Source organism: Natrix helvetica (assembly GCF_964273705.1).
Source record: "Natrix helvetica genome assembly, chromosome: 4".
NCBI lineage: Eukaryota > Metazoa > Chordata > Lepidosauria > Squamata > Natricidae > Natrix > Natrix helvetica.
The window spans coordinates 4889996-4913178 of NC_138550.1; the positions used below are offsets into that span (position 1 = coordinate 4889996).

Genomic DNA, 23183 nt, shown 5'->3' on the forward strand with positions numbered 1-23183 from the left:
CAAATAATTTAACAACCGATTCTCTGCCTGAATGATTTCTTTCAACAACCAGTTCACCCAACGGCACAGAAAGTTAATAACCGGTTGTCCCAAAGTGGTGCGAACTGCCTGAATCCCACCATTGGTTCTGACCCATTCAACCAGTAACCTCGTCCTCCGGCTTAACCTCCTCCTTCCTCTTCTCCTTCCTTCTCCTTTTCTTCCTCCTCTCCTCCTCCAAACACATCCAGTTGTTTTTTATGCCTAAGGCAGAACTAGAATTCACTGTCTCCTGGAGATTGGCTCAAAGTCACCCAGTCAGACTTCAGGCCTAAGGAAGAACTAGAATTCACCATCTCCTGGTGATTGGCCCAAAGTCACCCAGTCAGACTTCAGGCCTAAAGCGGAACTAGAACTCACCGTCTCCTGGGGATTGGCCCAAAGTCACCCAGTCAGATTTCAGGCCTAAAGCGGAACTAGAACTCACCGTCTCCTGGTGATTGGCCCAAAGTCACCCAGCCAGTTATCATGCCTAAGGCGGAACTAGAACTCACCGTCTCCTGGTGATTGGCTTAAAAGCACCCAGTCAGATTTCAGGCCTAAGGCGGAACTAGAACTCACCGTCTCCTGGTGATTGGCCCAAAGTCACCCAGCCAGTTATCATGCCTAAGGCGGAACTAGAACTCACCGTCTCCTGGTGATTGGCTTAAAAGCACCCAGCCAGATTTCAGGCCTAAGGCAGAACTAGAACTCACCATCTCCTGGTGATTGGCTCAGTCACCCAGTCAGACTTCATGTCTAAGGCAGAACTAGAACTCACCATCTCCTGGTGATTGGCTCAAAGTCACCCAGCCAGACTTCAGGCCTAAGGCGGGACTAGAACTCACCATCTCCTGGTGTCACCCAGCCAGATTTCAGGCCTGAGGCAGGACTCAAACCCGTCTTCTTTTAGTTTGTAGGTTAGAACCTTAACCACTAGGCCACATCGTCTGGCTGATAATTGGTAACGGTCTCTCCCCCCCATTTTATTTCATTTCTTAATTTTCCCTTTGTTTCTTTTCAACCAATTTGCTGGATGGGTGTCAATTATTGCTGTTCCTTAGTTTCTGTAGGATGAGAGGCAGGACAAATTTTGATCATGGCCGCCAACACAGAACAGAAGACGAGGGCATACAGGTAGTCCTCAACTTATGACCGTTTGTTTAGTGACCATTCGAAGTTACAACAGCACTGAAAAAAGTGACTTTTTCCCCACTTAATGACTCGTTGCAACATCTCCACGGTCACATGGTCAAAATTCAGACGCTTGGCAACTGTCTCATATTTATGACGGTTGGAGTGTCACGTGATCCCCTTTTTATGACCTCCTGACAAGCAAACTCAATGGGGAAGCCCGATTCACTTAACAACCATGTGACTAACTTAATGACCGCAGCGATGCGCTTAACAACGGTGGCGAGAAAGATGGTAAAACGGGACAAAGCTCACTTAATCACTGTCTTGCTTCACAACAATTGTGGTCGTACGTTGAGGCGTACCAGTATTGGCAACAGCTGGATGCAAGGACCAATGTTAGGATCAAACCCTCAATTGTTTTCCCACTAAACAGCCTGCCCAGTGTTGAAATTCTTTTTATTTTATTACTGGTTCTGTGAGCATGGCTTGGTGGGCATGACTTGGGCGTGGCATGGTGGGCGTGGCAGTGGAAGGATACTGCAAAATCTGAATTCCTACCCTACTCTGGGGCCAGCCGGTTCTCCGAACTACTCAAAATTTCCTCTACCGGTTCTCCGAACTACTCAAAATTTCCTCTACCGGTTCTCCGAACTACTCAAAATTTCCTCTACCGGATCTCCGAACTACTCAAAATTTCCTCTACCGGTTTTCCGAACTACTCAAAATTTCCTCTACCGGTTCTCCGAACTACTCAAAATTTCCTCTACCGGTTTTCCGAACTACTCAAAATTTCCTCTACCGGATCTCCGAACTACTCAAAGTTTCCTCTACCGGTTCTCCGAACTACTCAAAATTCCCACTACCGGTTCTCCGAACTACTCACAATTTCCTCTACCGGTTCTCCGAACTACTCAAAATTTCCTCTACCGGTTCTCCGAACTACTCAAAATTTCCTCTACCGGTTTTCCGAACTACTCAAAATTTCCTCTACCGGATCTCCGAACTACTCAAAGTTTCCTCTACCGGTTCTCCGAACTACTCAAAATTCCCACTACCGGTTCTCCGAACTACTCACAATTTCCTCTACCGGTTCTCCGAACTACTCAAAATTTCCTCTACCGGTTCTCCGAACTACTCACAATTTCCTCTACCGGTTCTCCAAACTACTCAAAATTTCCTCTACCGGTTCTCCAAACTACTCAAAATTTCCTCTACCGGTTCTCCGAACTACTCAAAATTTCCTCTACCGGTTCTCCAAACTACTCAAAATTTCCTCTACCGGTTCTCCGAACTACTCACAATTTCCTCTACCGGTTCTCCGAACTACTCAAAATTTCCTCTACCGGTTCTCCGAACTACTCAAAATTTCCTCTACCGGTTCTCCAAACTACTCAAAATTTCCTCTACCGGTTCTCCGAACTACTCAAAATTTCCTCTACCGGTTCTCCAAACTACTCAAAATTTCCTCTACCGGTTCTCCGAACTACTCAAAATTTCCTCTACCGGTTCTCCGAACTACTCAAAATTTCCTCTACCGGTTCTCCGAACTACTCACAATTTCCTCTACCGGTTCTCCGAACTACTCAAAATTTCCTCTACCGGTTCTCCGAACTACTCAAAATTTCCTCTACCGGTTCTCCAAACTACTCAAAATTTCCTCTACCGGTTCTCCGAACTACTCAAAATTTCCTCTACCGGTTCTCCGAACTACTCAAAATTTCCTCTACCGGTTCTCCGAACTACTCACAATTTCCTCTACCGGTTCTCCGAACTACTCAAAATTTCCTCTACCGGTTCTCCGAACTACTCAAAATTTCCTCTACCGGTTCTCCGAACTACTCACAATTTCCTCTACCGGTTCTCCAAACTACTCAAAATTTCCTCTACCGGTTCTCCGAACTACTCAAAATTTCCTCTACCGGTTCTCCAAACTACTCAAAATTTCCTCTACCGGTTCTCCAAACTACTCAAAATTTCCTCTACCGGTTCTCCGAACTACTCAAAATTCCCACTACCGGTTCTCCGAACTACTCACAATTTCCTCTACCGGTTCTCCGAACTACTCAAAATTTCCTCTACCGGTTCTCCGAACTACTCAAAATTTCCTCTACCGGTTCTCCGAACTACTCAAAATTTCCTCTACCGGTTCTCCGAACTACTCAAAATTTCCTCTACCGGTTCTCCGAACTACTCACAATTTCCTCTACCGGTTCTCCGAACTACTCAAAATTTCCTCTACCGGTTCTCCGAACTACTCAAAATTTCCTCTACCGGATCTCCGAACTACTCAAAATTTCCTCTACCGGTTCTCCAAACTACTCAAAATTTCCTCTACCGGTTCTCCAAACTACTCAAAATTTCCTCTACCGGTTCTCCGAACTACTCAAAATTTCCTCTACCGGATCTCCGAACTACTCAAAATTTCCTCTACCGGATCTCCGAACTACTCAAAATTTCCTCTACCGGATCTCCGAACTACTCAAAATTTCCTCTACCGGTTCTCCGAACTACTCAAAGTTTCCTCTACCGGTTCTCCAAACTACTCAAAATTTCCTCTACCGGTTCTCCGAACTACTCACAATTTCCTCTACCGGTTCTCCGAACTACTCAAAATTTCCTCTACCGGATCTCCGAACTACTCAAAATTTCCTCTACCGGATCTCCGAACTACTCAAAATTTCCTCTACCGGATCTCCGAACTACTCAAAATTTCCTCTACCGGTTCTCCGAACTACTCAAAGTTTCCTCTACCGGTTCTCCAAACTACTCAAAATTTCCTCTACCGGTTCTCCAAACTACTCAAAATTTCCTCTACCGGTTCTCCGAACTACTCAAAATTTCCTCTACCGGATCTCCGAACTACTCAAAGTTTCCTCTACCGGTTTTCCGAACTACTCAAAATTTCCTCTACCGGTTTTCCGAACTACTCAAAATTTCCTCTACCGGATCTCCGAACTACTCAAAGTTTCCTCTACCGGTTTTCCGAACTACTCAAAATTTCCTCTACCGGTTTTCCGAACTACTCAAAATTTCCTCTACCGGTTCTCCGAACTACTCAAAATTTCCTCTACCGGTTCTCCGAACTACTCAAAGTTTCCTCTACCGGTTCTCCAAACTACTCAAAATTTCCTCTACCGGTTCTCCAAACTACTCAAAATTTCCTCTACCGGTTCTCCGAACTACTCAAAGTTTCCTCTACCGGTTTTCCGAACTACTCAAAATTTCCTCTACCGGTTTTCCGAACTACTCAAAATTTCCTCTACCGGATCTCCGAACTACTCAAAGTTTCCTCTACCGGTTTTCCGAACTACTCAAAATTTCCTCTACCGGTTTTCCGAACTACTCAAAATTTCCTCTACCGGTTCTCCAAACTACTCAAAATTTCCTCTACCAGTTCTCCAAACTACTCAAAATTTCCTCTACCAGTTCTCCGAACTACTCAAAATTTCCTCTACCAGTTCTCCGAACTACTCAAAATTTCCTCTACCGGTTCTCCGAACTACTCAAAATTTCCTCTACCGGATCTCCGAACTACTCAAAATTTCCTCTACCAGTTCTCCAAACTACTCAAAATTTCCTCTACCGGTTCTCCAAACTACTCAAAATTTCCTCTACCGGTTCTCCGAACTACTCAAAATTTCCTCTACCGGATCTCCGAACTACTCAAAATTTCCTCTACCGGTTCTCCGAACTACTCAAAGTTTCCTCTACCGGTTCTCCAAACTACTCAAAATTTCCTCTACCGGTTCTCCAAACTACTCAAAATTTCCTCTACCGGTTCTCCGAACTACTCAAAATTTCCTCTACCGGATCTCCGAACTACTCAAAGTTTCCTCTACCGGTTTTCCGAACTACTCAAAATTTCCTCTACCGGTTTTCCGAACTACTCAAAATTTCCTCTACCGGATCTCCGAACTACTCAAAGTTTCCTCTACCGGTTTTCCGAACTACTCAAAATTTCCTCTACCGGTTTTCCGAACTACTCAAAATTTCCTCTACTGGTTCTCCGAACTACTCAAAATTTCCTCTACCGGTTCTCCGAACTACTCAAAGTTTCCTCTACCGGTTCTCCAAACTACTCAAAATTTCCTCTACCGGTTCTCCAAACTACTCAAAATTTCCTCTACCGGTTCTCCGAACTACTCAAAATTTCCTCTACCGGATCTCCGAACTACTCAAAGTTTCCTCTACCGGTTTTCCGAACTACTCAAAATTTCCTCTACCGGTTTTCCGAACTACTCAAAATTTCCTCTACCGGATCTCCGAACTACTCAAAGTTTCCTCTACCGGTTTTCCGAACTACTCAAAATTTCCTCTACCGGTTTTCCGAACTACTCAAAATTTCCTCTACTGGTTCTCCGAACTACTCAAAATTTCCTCTACCGGTTCTCCGAACTACTCAAAATTTCCTCTACCGGATCTCCGAACTACTCAAAATTTCCTCTACCGGATCTCCGAACTACTCAAAGTTTCCTCTACCGGTTTTCCGAACTACTCAAAATTTCCTCTACCGGATCTCCGAACTACTCAAAGTTTCCTCTACCGGTTTTCCGAACTACTCAAAATTTCCTCTACCGGTTCTCCGAACTACTCAAAATTTCCTCTACCGGATCTCCGAACTACTCAAAGTTTCCTCTACCGGTTTTCCGAACTACTCAAAGTTTCCTCTACCGGTTTTCCGAACTACTCAAAATTTCCTCTACCGGTTCTCCGAACTACTCAAAATTTCCTCTACCGGATCTCCGAACTACTCAAAGTTTCCTCTACCGGTTTTCCGAACTACTCAAAATTTCCTCTACCGGTTCTCCGAACTACTCAAAATTTCCTCTACCGGATCTCCGAACTACTCAAAGTTTCCTCTACCGGTTCTCCGAACTACTCAAAATTCCCACTACCGGTTCTCCGAACTACTCAAAATTTCCTCTACCGGTTCTCCGAACTACTCAAAATTTCCTCTACCGGTTCTCCGAACTACTCAAAATTTCCTCTACCGGTTCTCCGAACTACTCAAAATTTCCTCTACCGGATCTCCGAACTACTCAAAGTTTCCTCTACCGGTTTTCCGAACTACTCAAAATTTCCTCTACCGGTTTTCCGAACTACTCAAAATTTCCTCTACCGGATCTCCGAACTACTCAAAGTTTCCTCTACCGGTTTTCCGAACTACTCAAAATTTCCTCTACCGGTTTTCCGAACTACTCAAAATTTCCTCTACTGGTTCTCCAAACTACTCACAATTTCCTCTACCGGATCTCCGAACTACTCAAAATTTCCAACTACCAGTTCTCCGAACTACTCACAATTTCCTCTACCGGTTCTCCGAACTAGTCAAAATCTCCTCTACTGGTTCTCCAGAACCTGTCAGAACCTGCTGGATTTCACCCTGGGCCTGCCATAAAGAATGACCTATGGCATCTGCGGAGGAAGTTCATATGTTTTTCTTCACCGCCAGCTTCTGTCTCCTGACAGTGTCATTTCCTGATGCCAACCACAGAATTTCTTCATTGTCAAGAAATCACACAAGCCAACAACCCCGTTGGTCATGCAATTGGGACACTTTGTGTATCACTGTGGCATCCGCAGTCCAGTTTGAGCAGCCTACGGAAAGTTCTAACTCAAAGGTTCTCAAACCGTGGCTACTTGAAGAGGGGTGGACTACAACTCCCAAAATTCCCCAGCCAGCATGGCTGGCTGGGGAATTCCGGGAGTTGAAGTCCACCTCTCTTCCAGTGGCCTAGGTTGAGGTACACTGGTCTAACTAATAGCGGAGTTGAACTCCACACATCTTGAAGCATGCCGGCTGGGGGATTCTGGGAGTTGAAGTCCACACATCTTGAAACATGCCAGCTGGGGAATTCTGGGAGTAGAATCCACACACCTTGAAGCATGCTGGCTGGGGAATTCTGGGAGTTGAGGTCCACTCATCTTAAAGCATACCGGCTGGGGAATTATGGGAATTGAAGTGCACGCATCTTGAGGCATGCCAGCTGGGGGATTCTGTGAGTTGAAGTCTATGCATCTTAAAGCATGCTGGCTGGGGAATTCTGGGAGTTGAGGTCCACTCATCTTAAAGCATACCGGCTGGGGAATTATGGGAATTGAAGTGCACGCATCTTGAGGCATGCCAGCTGGGGGATTCTGTGAGTTGAAGTCCATGCATCTTAAAGCATGCTGGCTGGGGAATTCTGGGAGTTGAAGTCCACACACCTTGAAGCATGCTGGCTGGGGAATTCTGGGAGCTGACGTCCACGCATCTTGAAGCATGCCGGCTGGGGAATTCTGGGAGTTGAACTCCACATATCTTGAAGCCTGCCAGGTAGGGGATTCTGGGAGTTGAGGTCCATGCATCTTAAAGCATGCCGGCTGGGGAATTATGGGAATTGAAGTCCATGCATCTTGAAGCATGCTGGCTGCGGAATTCTGGGAGTTGTAAATATATACTTTTTTCAGTGCTGTTGTAACTCTGAGCGGTCACTAAATGAATAGTTGCAAGTTGAAGGCTACCTGTACTAGATCCATGGCTGATGGCCCCATCTTTAAAAGTTGGAAGGACCAGGGCCCAACCCCAATTCATGTCACTTAAATTGAAATGAGAAAAAAAAACCCCGCAGGTAACGTGATCTAATCGTGTTCCTTTTCTGTAGCATGAAAACTTTGTACCCCAAGAAAAAAACTTGGCAGCCACAGCCACAGCCACCGTTCTTTGAGGTGACACATATTTTTCTGAACCTCTTGTTTCCTTCTTTGTGCCTCATACTTCCAGGTCGTAAAGGTGATGGAATTATCCCACAGGCAAGCTTCCTCCGAAAAAGCTGCTGGGTAAACAATTCATTCTTCCATAGAGCCCGCAAAGTTCTACATGGCTACTAGAGGGCAGCAAAGAACTACAGAAGCTACTTACCTTTTGTCACCCTCTAGTGGTGATCCCAGGTTTTGTTTTTCCCAGTTGCAAAGGAGAGCTGTGAAAGTTGGACCATAAGGAAGGCTGAGCGCCAAAGAATGGAGGCCTTTGGACTCTGGTGCTGGAGGAGACTCCTGCATTGAGTTCCTTGGACTGCAAGGCCATCCAACCGGTCAGTCCTAGAGGAGATCCACCCTGGCTGCTCTTTAGAAGGCCAGATCCTGAAGAGGAAACTCAAAGACTTTGGCCACCTGATGAGAAGGAAGGACTCCCTGGAGAAGAGCCTCATGCTGGGTAAGATTGAGGGTAAAAGAAGAAGGGGACGACAGAGAATGAGGTGGCTGGATGGAGTCACGGAAGCAGTCGGCATGAGCTTAAATGGACTCCAGAGAATGGTAGAGGACAGGAAGGCCTGGAGGAACGTTGTCCATGGGGTCGCAATGGGTCAGCCACGACTTCACAGCTAACAATAATAACAAAGTGATGAGCAACAAAGATGATGAGGGGACTGGAGACTAAAACATATGAAGAACGGTTGTAGGAACTGGGTATGTCTAGTTTAATGAAAAGAAGGACTAGGGGAGACATGATAGCAGTCTTCCGATATCTCAGGGGTTGCCACAAAGAAGAGGGAGTCAAGCTATTCTCCAAAGCACCTGAAGGCAAGTCAAGAAGCAATGGATGGAAACTAATCAAGAAGAGAAGCAACTCAGAACTAAGGAGAGATTTCCTGATAGTTAGAACAATTAACCAGTGGAACTACTTGCTTCCAGAAGTTGTGAATGCTCCAACACTGGAAGTTTTTAAGATATTGGATAGCCATTTGTCTGAAGTGGTGTATGGTTCCCTGCCTAAGCAGGGGGTTGGACTAGAAGACCTCCAAGGTCCCTTCCAACTCTTGTTATTCTATTCTAATGTATTCTATCTTAGTTGTTCTTTGCACTTTTTCCAAAGCCTCAACATCTTTATTGTAATGTGGTGAGCAAAACTGGACGGAGTATTCTAGGGGTGGCCTTACTAGAGGCTTTATAGAGCGGTGCTGATACTTCATGTGATTTTGATTCTGTGCCTCTGTTTATACAAACAAGGATTGTATTCGCTTTTTTTTTTTACTGCCGCCGCACACAACTGGCTCATGTTTAAATGATTGTCCACTAGGACGATGGATGGATGGATGGATGGTGGACGGACGGACAAAATGCCTTTGGAGGAGTTTGCGTGAGTCTCTGCCTCTTAGTGTGGTCTCGATCAACTGCTAAACATGCTGGATCAGAAGAGATCAAGATTCTAGTCCTCTTCAGTTGCACCTGTTCCCTCTTACGCTCTTGTGGGAAAATGCGAGGAGCGAAATATCAGAGTTGTCAACCACTTTTTGCATGAAATTGGGAATCCCGGTCTCATTCGCACGTAACACACCCCAGCTTGTTTTTCTCATAACAAAGGCAGAAAGATACACACGCCTTGGGAATGAGAGCCGTCTTATTAGCATTTTTCCTCATCGGGAAGGAAGGAATGGAGCAGGGTTACGTAAATGTTTACAGGCATTGCCAGGTTACCAAAAAGGCAGGTTTTCCCTCCCTCCACACTCCTGTGTGAAATAGGATTCCTCTCGGCTTGCCAAAATTTTCCTCCGGCTGCCAAATCAGCAGAATATTATTGCCCGGTGCAAAGAAGGAAGACGAGACAGTGAAGCAACAACTCAAAAAGAGTTCCTTCGTGTGTCTGCCGGCTGAGAAAAAAATATGCCCTGATCCTGCTCACCGGTGTTGTGTCATAAGTCCGGGTGAGACAAGCACCCCCACCCACCATGACGTCATGGGATGGTGTCACTCTTTCGGTATCAGTGCGAGGCGGGAGACAATTGATGTTGGGCAGAGCAATTTTCCCACAGTTCCTTCTTCCCCAAATATTACAAGGTGTTCTTCGCGAGAGCATGAAGCCAACTCCCTGTTGTCCCGACAAAAAAACCCTTTGATTAATTGGCTGTGAATTCTGCTCCTTCACCTCCAGCAAAGTCTTTCCAGGGAGGATTTACAGTCACAGACCTTCTCTGGCTTGGAGAGCTGCCAGGCCGATCTCTGCAAAACCTGGCAAGGAGTCTGGGAGAGTCACAAACCAATTAAGGAAACTAATTGTCTCCTGCAAACTCCACTCCCCTTTTGCTACTCTTTTATTTCCTTTGGGCGGGGAGGGGGGGAAGAGAGAGAGAGAGAGTGAGGGAGTGAGGGAACGAACGAGAGAGAGAGAGAGAGAGAGAGAGAGAGAGGGGGGGGAGAGGGAGAAAGAGAGAGAGAGAGAGAGAGAGAGAGAGAGAGAGAGAGAGAGAAAGAGAGAGAGAGGGGGGGAGAGGGAGAAAGAGAGAGAGAGAGAGAGAGAGAGAGAGAGAGAGAAAGAGAGAGAGAGAGGGGGAGAGGGAGAAAGAGAGAGAGAGAGAGAGAGAGAAAGAGAGAGAGAGAGAGAGAGAGGGAGAGAATTTGTGTTCTGACTAAGGCTTCCCAAGAGCATGAAGCAAACTCCTTGTCCCGACAAAAACCCATTATTAATTGACTGAATTCTGCTCATTGACATCTGGCGAAGTCTTTCAAGGGAGGATTTACGGTCACAGACCTTCTCTGGCTTGGAGAGCTGCCAGGCCGATATTTGCAAAACCTGGCAAGGAGTCTCGGAGAGTCACGAACCAATGAAGGGAACTCATGGTCTCCCTCAAAACTCCATGGAAAGTTGTTCCATGGGTGGATTGTTCTCCCTGTCAGAAAGTTCCTCCTTATTTCCAGGTTGAATCTCTCCTGGATCAGTTTCCATCCATTGTTCCTTGTCCGGCCTTCGGGTGCTTTGGAAAATAGCTTGACTCCCTCTTCTTTGTGGCAGCCCCTCAAATATTGGAAGACTGCTCTCCTGTCTCCCCTGGTCCTTCTCTTCCCTAGACAAGCCAGGCCCAGAACTAAGGAGGAATCTCCTGCCTGCACCCTGCATATGCACGGCAGAGACCCGAAAACCAGCCAGCTGGCAGGCGGCAAATTGCGCATGTGTGGTGGAGCTGAGCTGGGGCATTAGGCTTCCGTGCCCGAAGAGCGCTCTGTGTGCACCTGTGGCATGCATGCCATAGGTTCGCCATCCTGGGTATTAAGGTCCCCTGCTTGAGCAGAGGGTTGGACTAGATGACCTCCAAGGTCCCTTGAAACTCTGTTATGATTGATAGGGGGAACAATTAGTGGAACGGTGCGCTTTGGAGGTATTGGGTGCTCCATCATGGGAGGTTTTTAAGAAGAGACTGGACAACCATTTGTCTGAAAGGGTATAGGGCTGGACTAGACGACCTTCAAGATCCCTGACTCCTTCCGACTCTGTTATTCTGTTACATACTGATCTATTGCATCCCAGGTTTGGTGAGCTAAAATTTCCAGAAGCCTCATTCCCTACATCCAATAAGGGGGCATGCTAGGGAGCTGTAATTCAGCGGCAATTGCCTGCTTCTGATTTACACCGCGTCTATTTCACTTTATTGCCGTTGCAAACAACGGTTCACAGAAGCGTCCCATTAATTTTAAAGCCCTTATAAAGAATCTCTATATTATTGGGAGGAAGAAAGCATTTAAGATTTGGGCTTCCTCCAGCTTTTCTAAAAAATAAAATAAATAAATTGCCAACTCTTCTCTTCTAGACCGCATCACCATATTTACCGTATGCTGGATAGGATAGAATAGGGGATAAGATAAAATAGAATAAGGGATAGGATAGGATATGAATAGAATTAGAAGTTGCTTCTCTCCTTGGTTAGTTTCCACCCATTGCTTCTTGTTCTACCCTCAGGTGCTTTGGAGAATAGTTTGACTCCCTCTTCTTTGTGGCAACCCCTGAGATATTGGAAGACTGCTATCATGTCTCCCCAGTCCTTCTTTTCATTCAACTAGACATCCCCAGTTCCTGCAACTGTTCATTGTATGTTTTAGCCTCCAGTCCCCCAATCCACCTGGCTCACAGGTGATCCATGCGATTGTCGGAAGCTCTTTTGTTTTGCTTTTTAAAGCATTTTTTTCCTGCTATTCACCCGAACCAGCAGGAAAAAAAACGCTTTAAAAAGCGCGAGAGGCTGGGGGGGAAGCTTCCGATGATTGCGCGGCTCACAGCTGAGCCACACGATCCTTGGAAGCTTTTTTTTCTCTAGTAGTTTGCCTATAGCATTTCACCCCTGAGTAGGTTTCCTGGTGGTCTCCTATCCATATAGAACCCCTTCCAAGTCCTTTATAGGTTTTTCAAGATCAGCCCAAGACAGCTCAGTGCTGCCATCTGTTGGCGCAAACTGCAAGCAGAATAAAAATATAGGCTGTTCTCAGTGCCATTAGCCCTGTTTATTGACTTTCCTCCTCTTACCATTGACACACAGGTAGTCCTTGACTTATAACCGGTTGCTTAGCAAGCTCTTGGCAGTTGGAAAAAGGGGAGTTAGCTGCCTCCTTTGTTTAGGTGACTTTAGCCACATTTAAAACTTTTCATGCCTCTTGATACGGGTGAAGAAGTAGAGTGCAAAAGTTGGCTTGAAACTCAACATTAAGTAAAGTAAGATCATGGCATCCGGCCCTCTCAATTCCTGGCAAATAGATAGGGAAGAAATAGAGGTAGTGATAGGTTTTATTTTCCTGGTTCTCCAAGATCACCACAGATGGGGACTGCAACCAAGAAATTAAAAGGCGCTTGCTCCTGGGGAGGAAAGCGATGGCAAATCTAGACAGCATCCTAAAAAGCAGAGGCATCACCCTGCCAACAAAAGTGAGTCTAGTCAAGGCTGTGGTTTTCTCAGTTGCCATGGATGGCTGTGGAGGTTGGACCATAAGGAAGGCTGAGCGCCAAAGAATGGAGGCCTTTGAACTCTGGTGCTGGAGAAGACTCCTGCGAGTCTTCTTGCAGGAGAAGATGGGACTAGAACTCACAGTCACTTGGTGACTGGCCCAAAGTCATCCAGCCAGCTTTCATGTCTAAGGCAGGACTAGAACTCACAGTCTCCTGGTGATTGGCCCAAAGTCACTCAGACAACTTTCAGGTTTAAGGTAGGACTAGAACTCATAGTTGCCTGGTGATCGGCCCAATGTCACCCAGCTGGCTTTCATGCCTAAGGCTGGACTAGAATTCACAGTCTCCTAGTGATTGGCCCAAAGTCACTCAGACAACTTTCAGGTCTAAGGCAGGACTAGAACTCACAGTCTCCTGGTGACTGACCCAAAGTCATCCAGCTGGCTTTCATGCCTAAGGCAGGACTAGAACTCACAGTCTCCTGGTGACTGGCCCAAAGTCATCCAATTGGCTTTCATGCCTAAAGCGGGATTAGAACTCACGGTATACCAGTTTCTAGCATTTTGTTTTTGTTCTTCTTTTCAAATTTACCAAATCAGATAATCTAAAAAGTTAATTAGGGGAATCCCAAACTTAAAAGTGGAAAGTTGAAAAACAAAAAGCAAGCACTATATTGGAACAAGGTGATGGGAAATCAGCTTTGTGGCTAAAAAAGCTACGTAGTGTTTTTTTTTCCTGAAGTCACAAAGAACCAAAACGCATCTTGAAGGAGATTTTTATCTGCTTAATCTTGATAAGACCGAGTCAAAAGCTCAGACGCGTTTGAATTTTACAATTTTCAAAGCACTTAACAATTTTGTAGCTGCTTTAATCCTTCACTTTATCCAGGCGGAACTTAATTATAAACTCCTTGCTTGTTTAAATGATCTTAGCTGGTAGACGAAAACCTTGGAAAAAGTTTGAATACATTCAATGGAGGTAGTCCTCAATTTGCAACCACAATGAGGACTAGAATTTCTGTCACTAAGCGGAGCGGTTGTTAAATAAGTCCGATTTTACGATTTTTCGCTACGGCTGTTCAAGGAATCATTGCCGTTGTTAAGTGAATGACATGGTTGTTAAGCAAATCCAGCATGACCCCGGGATACTTCCAACGGCCAAAAATACAGGCCGGTTGCCAAGCTCCCGAATTCTGATCACATGACCGTGGGGATGGTTATGGTCATAAGTGTGAGGAGCGGTCATAAGCTGTTTTTTCCCAGTGCCATTGTAGCTTCAAACGGTCACTAAAGGAATGGTCGTAACTCGAGGATGATCTGTGTAACCAGACTTCACCCAAGGCCCTGTCATTTTTAAAAACTGTTTTTTTTTAAAAAAAAAAATAGAATATAGCAATATTAATGGCAGTTAGAGTTATATACAGCTTCATAGCGCTTTTATAGCCCTCTCTAAGCGGTTTACAGAGTCAACCTGTTGCCCCCAACAATCTGGGTCCTCATTTTACCGACCTCGGAAGGACGGAAGGCTGAGTCAACCGTGAGCTAGTCAGGATCGAACCCCTGGCTGTGGGCAGAGTTTGCAAATACTGCCTTCTAAGGCTCCTTCCTTCCCTCCCAATAGCACTTAGACTTATATACTGCTTCTCAGTGCTTAACAGCCCTCTCTAAGCAGTTTATAGAGTCAGCCTTTTGCCCCCCAACAATTTGGGTCCTCAGACAATATACACGAATAAATACTTCTGCAGCTGGGGCAGACATCAAACCTGAGTTTTTCACTTCCCTTTAGTGGAAAAAGGAAAAATACAAAAGAGAGACAGAAAAAAAAGGAAGTCTGTTGTTTTCTCTCTCTCTGAACGTTGCGCAGTGTCATTTAGGCACGCCGCGAATTTACAAGGGAAGCAAAACAGAAGTTGGGTCGAAGAGTTATAAAACGCACGAGTGGGAAAATCGTGGGAACGGGATGGCGTCCTTAATATTCTGAACTCCCAGGATGCACTGCAGGTATCGCTCGAACCCCATGCCGAAGCCCCCGTGGGGGGTAGATCCAAACTGGCGCAGCTCTATGTACCTGCACATGAAGGAAATGGGATCATTTAACCCTGGACTTATTTTCCGATCAGCTTAATCGCTTATTATCTGCAATCTGAGCTTCCTGTTTACTGTAGAGATACAGCACCCGACATTCTTTAAAACTTTCTTTTTTTTTAAAAAAACATAAGAGTTCATGAAATTTTAAATTGAAAAGAAAAACACCCTAAGAAAAACTGAAGGGAGACAAACTAAAAATGGCGACTAAGAAAAAATCATCATCATCTGCAATATCTTATATTTTATGTTTAGCAATAGTCACTAAGGAATATATTCCTCTAATGCAGTGTTTCCCAACCTGGACAAATTTAAGAGGCATGGACTTCAACTCCCAGAATTCCCTAGCTAATCATGCTGGCTGGGGGATTCTGGGAGTTGAAGTCCACACAGTTTTAAAGTTCCTGAGATTGGGAAACACTGCTCTAATGAAGCGTTTTATTAGACAAACTTGGCAACTTCAAGATAAGTGGATTGGGTTGAAAGAGACAAGTTGACCCAAAGTCTGAGACTGAGATGGGACTAGAATTCACCGTCTCCTGGTGATTAGCTCAAAGTCACCCAGCCGGCTTTCATGCCTGAGGCAGGACTAGAACTCAATGTCTCCTGGTGATTGGCCCAAAGTCACTAAGGCGGCTTTCCTGCCTAAAATGGGACTAGAACTCACCATCTCCTAGTGACTGGGCCAAAGTTAGACAGCCAGATTTCATGCCTGAGGCAGGACTAGAACTCACTGTCTCCTGGTGATTGGCCTAAAGTTACCCATCCAGTTTTTATGCCTGAGGCAGGACTAGAACTCAATGTCTCCTGGTGATTGGGCCCAAAGTCACTCAGCTGGCTTTTATGCCTGAGGTGGGACTAGAACTCACCATCTCCTAGTGACTGGGCCAAAGTCACACAGCCAGATTTCATGCCTGAGGCAGGACTAGAACTCACTGTCTCCTGGTGATTGGCCCAAAGTCACCCAGTCAACTTTCATGGCTAAGGTGGCACTAGAACTCACCATCTCCTGGTGATTGGCCCAAAGTCACTCAGCCAGCTTTCATGGCTAAGGTGGCACTAGAACTCACCATCTCCTGGTGATTGGCCCAAAGTCACTCAGCCAGCTTTCATGGCTAAGGTGGCACTAGAACTCACCATCTCCTGGTGATTGGCCCAAAGTCATTCAGCCAGCTTTCATGGCTAAGGTGGCACTAGAACTCACCATCTCCTGGTGATTGGCCCAAAGTCACTCAGCCAGCTTTCATGGCTAAGGTGGCACTAGAACTCACCATCTCCTGGTGATTGGCCCAAAGTCACTCAGCCAGCTTTCATGGCTAAGGTGGCACTAGAACTCACCATCTCCTGGTGATTGGCCCAAAGTCACCCAGTCAACTTTCATGGCTAAGGTGGCACTAGAACTCACCATCTCCTGGTGAGTAGCCCAAAGAGGCCCAACTAGTTTTCAACTTTAAAGGGTGACTGGAACTTACCGTCGCCTGATTTCTAGTCTAGCACCCTAACCCCTACTCCAAATTGGGTCCCTTCATTACAAACGGGGGAAAATAAATAGATAAATTATTGAAAATCACAGCCAGTTTGTACAATGGGGTTATGTCTCTCTCTAAGCCCACGATTGTTTATCTGGAGTTTTGCTCCTTTGAGATATTCTCTGCTTCTCGAAAAATTTAAGAATCACAGGCAGAGGAGTTATCTCAGAGGAGTTGTGTGTGGTGGTTTTTTTTTGCCTTTGCAGATTTTTGTAAATTTGGAAAGAAAGAAGGAAATGAGGTCATGGAGCAGAGCTGGGGGAGGGAGAGAAAAACGAAGGATAGAGGTAAAGAAAGGGGAACTGTGACAAATGTAAAAATATCTTTCTTTGGTGTTTGGAAGGCTTCCTTATGTCTTCCTGACTTGCATCTTTATGCCTCCAGTGGAAAACTCAGATGGTCTTTTCAAGTTCACTTTTCAAGACGACTTGAATCTTTTCGTGCTCAAAGGTTAACAAGTACAGATAGTCCTCGACTTACGACCACAATTAACGCCAACATTTCCGTTGCTAAGCGAGACTGCCCGGCCCATTTTACGACCTTTCTTGCCATCAGTGAATCACTGCGGTTGTTAAGTTAATGACACGGTTGTGAAGTGAGTCTGGCTCCCCCACTGATTTTACTTTGTTGGAAGGTTGCAAAAGGGGGCCACGTGACCTCGGGACACGATGACCGTCATAAATACGAACCAGTTGCCAAGCATCTGAATTTCGATCACGTGACCATGGGGAGGCTGCAATGGTTGTTAAGTGAGAAAAATGTTCATAAGTTTCTTTTAACTTGGAACGGTCACTCAATGAACTGTCGTAAGTCGAGGAGTACTTGTAATGTGCTAAGGCATGGGTGTCAAACTCAAGGCCCGCGGACCAGATCAGGGCCGCGGCGTGCTTAGCTCTGACCCGCAGTGCCTCTGCCAGTGAAAATGGAGCTTGGGAGCGCCGTGCATAGCTCCTCTGAGCTCCATTTTTGCTGGGCGAGGGCTGCAGGAGGCCATCACAGCCGAAAACGGGACACAGGAGGTCACACCCAACCCCTCCAGCTCCATTTTTGCTGGCCGAGAGCTGCAGGAGGCCATCACAGCCGAAAACGGGACACAGGAGGTCACACCCAAACCCTCCAGCTCCATTTTTGCTGGCCGAGAGCTGCAGGAGGCCATCACAGCCGAAAACGGGACACAGGAGGTCACACCCAACCCCTCCAGCTCCATTTTTGCTGGCCGAGAGCTGCAGGAGGCCATCACAGCCGAAAACGGGACACTGGAGGTCACACCCAAACCCTCCAGCTCCATTTTTGCTGGCCGAGAGCTGCAGGAGGCCATCACAGCCGAAAACGGGACACAGGAGGTCACACTCAACCCCTCCAGCTCCATTTTTGCTGGCAGAGAGCTGGAGGTTGTTGCGGCCGAAAATGGGGCATGGGGGGGGCACACATAGCCCCCCGAGCTCCATTTTTACTTGCGGAGGGCTAGCAAAACATATTAAGAACAAAACCACGGTATATATTTAATATACTGTGAGGGATATAGATTAAAATTATTACTTGTGGACAATTAATTAAATGAAATGTTTACTATATAAAATTAAACGTGAGGATATATATGTTATGAATAGTAAAATAGGATGATAGATGGAAATGATATGTTTAATTTGATTGATTTTTAGAGGCAAACAATGATATGGTCTCCATATTAAGGAAAATAATCAAATTAAGCGGGAGAATATGGGATAAAAATGAGAGGACTGAAATTGTAAAATGGAAACATGATGGAGAAATGTTTCCCCTTTTGCATTTGAGCATGCCAGAAGGGACAAGGAAGGAGAAAGGGAAAGAGAAAAAAAAGAAAGAAGAAGAGAAGATGGGAAGGGAGCAAGGAAGGAAGAAGAAAGGAGAATGAAGAGGGAAGGAAAAAGGAGAAAAAGAAGGAAGGAAGGATATTATGAGAGTGAGGGAGGGTATGAGGAAATTCTGGCCTTAGAACTGTGGTCACCACAGGTGCCCCCAACACAACTGATGTTGAGCTGGCCAAACCCCCTGGTCACGTCCATCCTGGCCATGCCCCCCCCCCGCCCCTCCAGGGTCAAAGCCAACCCTGATGTAGCCCTCAATGAAATCGAGTTTGACACCCCTGTGCTAAGGGCTATTTACGACCCACATTCAAAATTCCAACCAGCCATTCCTCTGACTCCCATGGTTACGTCCTCATATATTTGGCAATTGGCAACCAGCCTGCATTTCCTGTAATCCTGAGATACAATGACCACAATTTATGTTTTTGCCGTAAATCAGCATTTCCTTCCATTTTCCAGCAAGAATGCCCATTGTAGACAATGGATTTGCTTAACGACCACGCCGTTTGCTTTGTAATGGCCGCATTCACTTAACGACTGCTGCAAAGAAGGTTGCAAAATCAGTCACGTGGTGATCCACTTAATGGCTGGTATGACTAACTAGGGTTCTAATTATAGTCGTAACTCGAGGATCGTGTGTGCCCCTTGGTTAATTTTTTTAAAAAACAGGACTTTCCTGTGTCCCATCTGCATTTTATCATATTTATTATAAAGAGCCATCGCTAACGTAACGGATGGCTTTTGGTAGAATTGAGAATTTTTTGGCTTTTCCTTAGAAGATTTCCAAAGAAAATGAAACAGATGAATAATACTTAGGAAAAATATCTTACCATTGATAGGTTTCTTCAAGCATCAACCTGTGGAAAAAACAAAACAATATTTTCTCAGTTAGAAGAATAAATTCTGGGAAGCCTGCAAAAATATCAGATTCGCACGTTGCCTAAAGCTGACAAAGCAGTGGCACATAAATAATATTATAATTAAATCAATATCAATGTTGGACATTTTGTAGCATCTTAAAAATGTTCACTACCGAGATGGTGACCAATGTTATTTTCTTGGGTCTCCAAGATCACCACAGATGGGGACTGCAGCCAAGAAATTAGAAGACGCTTGCTCCTAGGGAGGAAAGTGAGGGCAAATCTAGACAGCCGACTAAAAAGCAGAGATATCAAAAGTGTGTCTAGTCAAGGCTGCGGTTTTCCCAGTTGCAATGTGTGGCTGTGAAAGTTGGACCATAAGGAAGGCTGAGCGCCAAAGAATGGAGGCCTTTGAACTCTGGTGCTGGAGAAGACTCCTGCATTGAGTCCCTTGGACTGCAAGGAGATCCAACCGGTCAGTCCTAGAGGAGATCAACCCCGACTGCTCTTTAGAAGGCCAGATCCTGAAGAGGAAACTCAAAGACTTTGGCCACCTAAGGAGAAGGAAGGACTCCCTGGAGAAGAGCCTCATGCTGGGAACGATGGAGGGCAGAAGAAGAAGGGGATGACAGAGAATGAGGTGGCTGGATGGAGTCACCAAAGCAGTCAGCGTGAGCTTAAATGGACTCCGGAGGATGGGAGAGGTCAGAAGGGCCTGGAGGAACGTTGTCCATGGGGTCGCGATGGGTCAGACACGACTTTGCAATTAACAACAACAAAATGTTCCACTGAAGGTAGCTAGGGTCATCAATAGCCAGGATAAAATATGGGCTATAACAGCCCTGGGTTGGAAGGATTTTGTCTTAAAATAGAAAAAATAAATGAAATTTAGAATTGTTGAAGATTTAATAATTGGGTAGTTCTAAAACTGGCTTGCAATAATTATAGGTAATGTAAAAAAAAAGTTGTCACTTAACATCTACCACACTTAAAGAATGGACATTTGGGGCTCAATTGTGGTCGTAATTTGAGGACTACCTGTGCTGTTTCAACACTTTTTTTTCTTTTCTCCTTTTTTAAAAAAAGACGTCTGTATTTCCTCCAATTCTAGGGACGTGGTGGCTCAGTGGCTAAGACGCAGAGCTTGTTGATCAGAAAGGTCGGCAGTTCAGTGGTTTGAATCCCTAGCGCCGCGTAACGGAGTGAGCTCCCGTGACTTGTCCCAGCTTCTGCCAACCTAGAAGCTCGAAAGCACGTAAAAAATGCAAGTAGAAGAATAGGAACCACCTTTGGTGGGAAGTGAACAGCGTTCGGTGCGCCTTTGGTGTTAAGTCATGCCGGCCACATGACCACAGAGACGTCTTCGGACAGCGCTGGCTCTTCGGCTTTGAAACGGGGATGAGCACCGCCCCCTAGAGTCAGGAATGACTAGCACATATGTGCGAGGGGAACCTTTACCTTTACTTTACAGCTATATGACATCTATAAAGGTGTCATCTACACCTCTATAACTGTTTGGTTTGGTTCTGCAACCCAACAAGACAGACACAGACTTCAGAGGATAATCAGAACTGCAGAAAAAACAATTACTGCCAAACTGCTTTCCATTGAGGACCTGTAAACTGCACGAGTCAAAAAGAGGGCCATGAAAATATTTACAGACCCCTCATATCCTGGACATAAATTGCTTCAACTCCTACCTTCAAAACGATGTTATAGGGCACTGCACACCAGAACAACTAGACACAAGGACAGTTTTTCCCCCAAATGTCATCACTCTGCTAAACAAATAATTCTCTCCCCACTGTCAAACTATTCACTAAGTCTGCATTACTATTATTGTTAATCTTCTCATTGTTCCTATCCATCTCCTCCCACTTATGATTGCAGGAGTGTAACTTTGCTGCTTGTATCCTTACGATTTATATTGATTGTTTATTGATTGTTTCCTAGTATGATTGGATTGCTTATTTGCACCCTATGACTATCATTAAGTGTTGTACCTTATGATTCTTGACAAATGTATCTTGTCTTTTTATGTACACCGAGAGCAAATGCACCAAAGACAAATTCCTTGTTTGTCCAATCACACTTGGCCAATAAAGAATTCTATTCTATTCTATTCCATTCCAATCTACTCCACTCTACTCTACTCCATTCCATTCTATTCTATTCTCCATTCATTCTATATTCTATTCTATCCTATTCATTCTATTCTCTATTCATTCCATATTCTATTCTATTCTCTATTCATTCCATATTCTATTCTATCCTATTCATTCTATTCTCTATTCATTCCATATTCTATTCTATTCTCTATTCATTCCATATTCTATTCTATTCTATTCTATTCTCCATTCATTCCATATTCTATTCTATTCTATTCTCTATTCATTCCATATTCTATTCTATTCTATTCTCCATTCATTCCATATTCTATTCTATTCATTCTATTCTCTATTCATTCCATATTCTATTCTATTCTATTCTATTCTCTATTCATTCCATATTCTATTCTATTCTCTATTCATTCCATATTCTATTCTATTCATTCTATTCTCTATTCATTCCATATTCTATTCTATTCTATTCTATTCTATTCTATTCCATTCCATTCCATTCTTTCTTCATCTTTATTTTAGTTATATTTTGTGTTCTAATCAAGCTCAATAAAAAACATGATTTAAAAAAGCAGCAGGACTTGGCCTAAGCACAAATTGGTTCTTTACGTGCTGTCACGTTAGTGTTGACTTTTAGCGACCAGGTTAAGATTATAGAGAATTGCAGGGATAAATTGCAGCAGAGAATGCCAGAACTGCTAGCAAAACTATTAAGAGGCAATAATCAAAGGCGAAAGTTGTATACAACAGCTCAGCCCCACAGGAGGGCTGTGAGAGGCAACCACACCTTCCCTCTGGTTTCTCAGAAGGGGCAGTATCTGATCATTACGAGATGCAGCCGCCTGCCAAAACTGCTGGGGGAAATCCCTAAGTGCTTTCTGGAATCCGCTGGAATCCATTTGATGCTGGGCGTGGCACGCTTTTGCAGAAGTCACGATGTGAGTGAGCCACAGTTGGACAGAAAAGCTGAAAAACCACCCCAGAAGAAAACCAGCAATTAGCAATTCAGAAGTCACGACGACAACTGCTTTTAATTTTGCAACATATGGACGGGACGCGATCATGGAATCGACTGGGAAACGGGGAGCAACTGGACAGTGGTGGGTTCCGGATCCCGTCACAACCGGCATGCTGCTCACGGGGCTGGGCATCCAAGTCGGGCATGTGAATTGCGCATGCATGCGCCACAGCTTTGCTCACAGCTACCACCAGTACAGCCGTACCGGGCCGTACTGCCCAGAACCCACCACTGCAACTATAGCAGATTAACAGTGTTGGAGTTGGAAGGGACCTTGTAGGCAGGGGTGAAATCCTCCCGGTTTGGCCCGGTTCAGCCGAATTGGCAGGGACGATTGGCATCAGTTCTCTGAACCGATGGCAAAAATCCCTGGTGGCCCCGCCCACGGCTGCCTGGTCGCCACTCACTTCTTCCGGCTGCTCGACCCGCCCACCGAATCTGAACGCTTCTCCCTCCGTTCACAGCAGAGCTGCTGCAGCCTGTCCCTTTAAGGTAGACCCAGGGAGGGAGGGGGCTGGGGGAGGACCATAAAGGGAGCTGTAGCTCTGCTGTGAACGGAGGAAGAAACCTTCGGATTGTCTCTGCCACAGAATTCAACGTTAAATGCAGCAGAGACAATCCGAACATTTCTCCCTCCATTCACAGTGAAGCTGCTGCAACCTGTCCTTTTAAGATAGTCACCGGGAGGGAGGGGGGCGGGGGAGGACCATAAAGGGAACAGCAACTCTGCTGTGAATGGAGGGGAAAACATTCAGATTGTCTCTGCCACAGAATTCAACGTTAAATGCAGCAGAGACAATCTGAATGTTTCTCCCTCCGTTCACAGCGGAACTGCTGCAGCCTGTCCCTTTAAGGTAGACCCAGGGAGAGAGGGGGCTGGG

The 23183-nt window shown here is 45.3% G+C and overlaps 1 protein-coding gene across 2 annotated transcripts in view; it reads right to left on the reverse strand.

Moving 5' to 3' along the window:
• Nucleotides 1-13603: 13603 nt before the first annotated feature.
• NARS2 (asparaginyl-tRNA synthetase 2, mitochondrial) overlaps nucleotides 13604-23183 on the reverse strand; it is a 45666-nt gene continuing 36086 nt past the window's right edge. For both annotated transcript variants that reach the window (XM_081949976.1, XM_081949975.1), the window contains exons 14-15: nucleotides 19135-19161; nucleotides 13604-14911 (exon numbers count right to left, since the gene is read on the reverse strand). In XM_081949976.1, coding sequence (XP_081806102.1) covers nucleotides 14767-14911; nucleotides 19135-19161 — 172 coding nt within the window. In that variant the 3' untranslated portion in view covers nucleotides 13604-14766. The remainder of the gene's footprint in view (nucleotides 14912-19134; nucleotides 19162-23183) is intronic.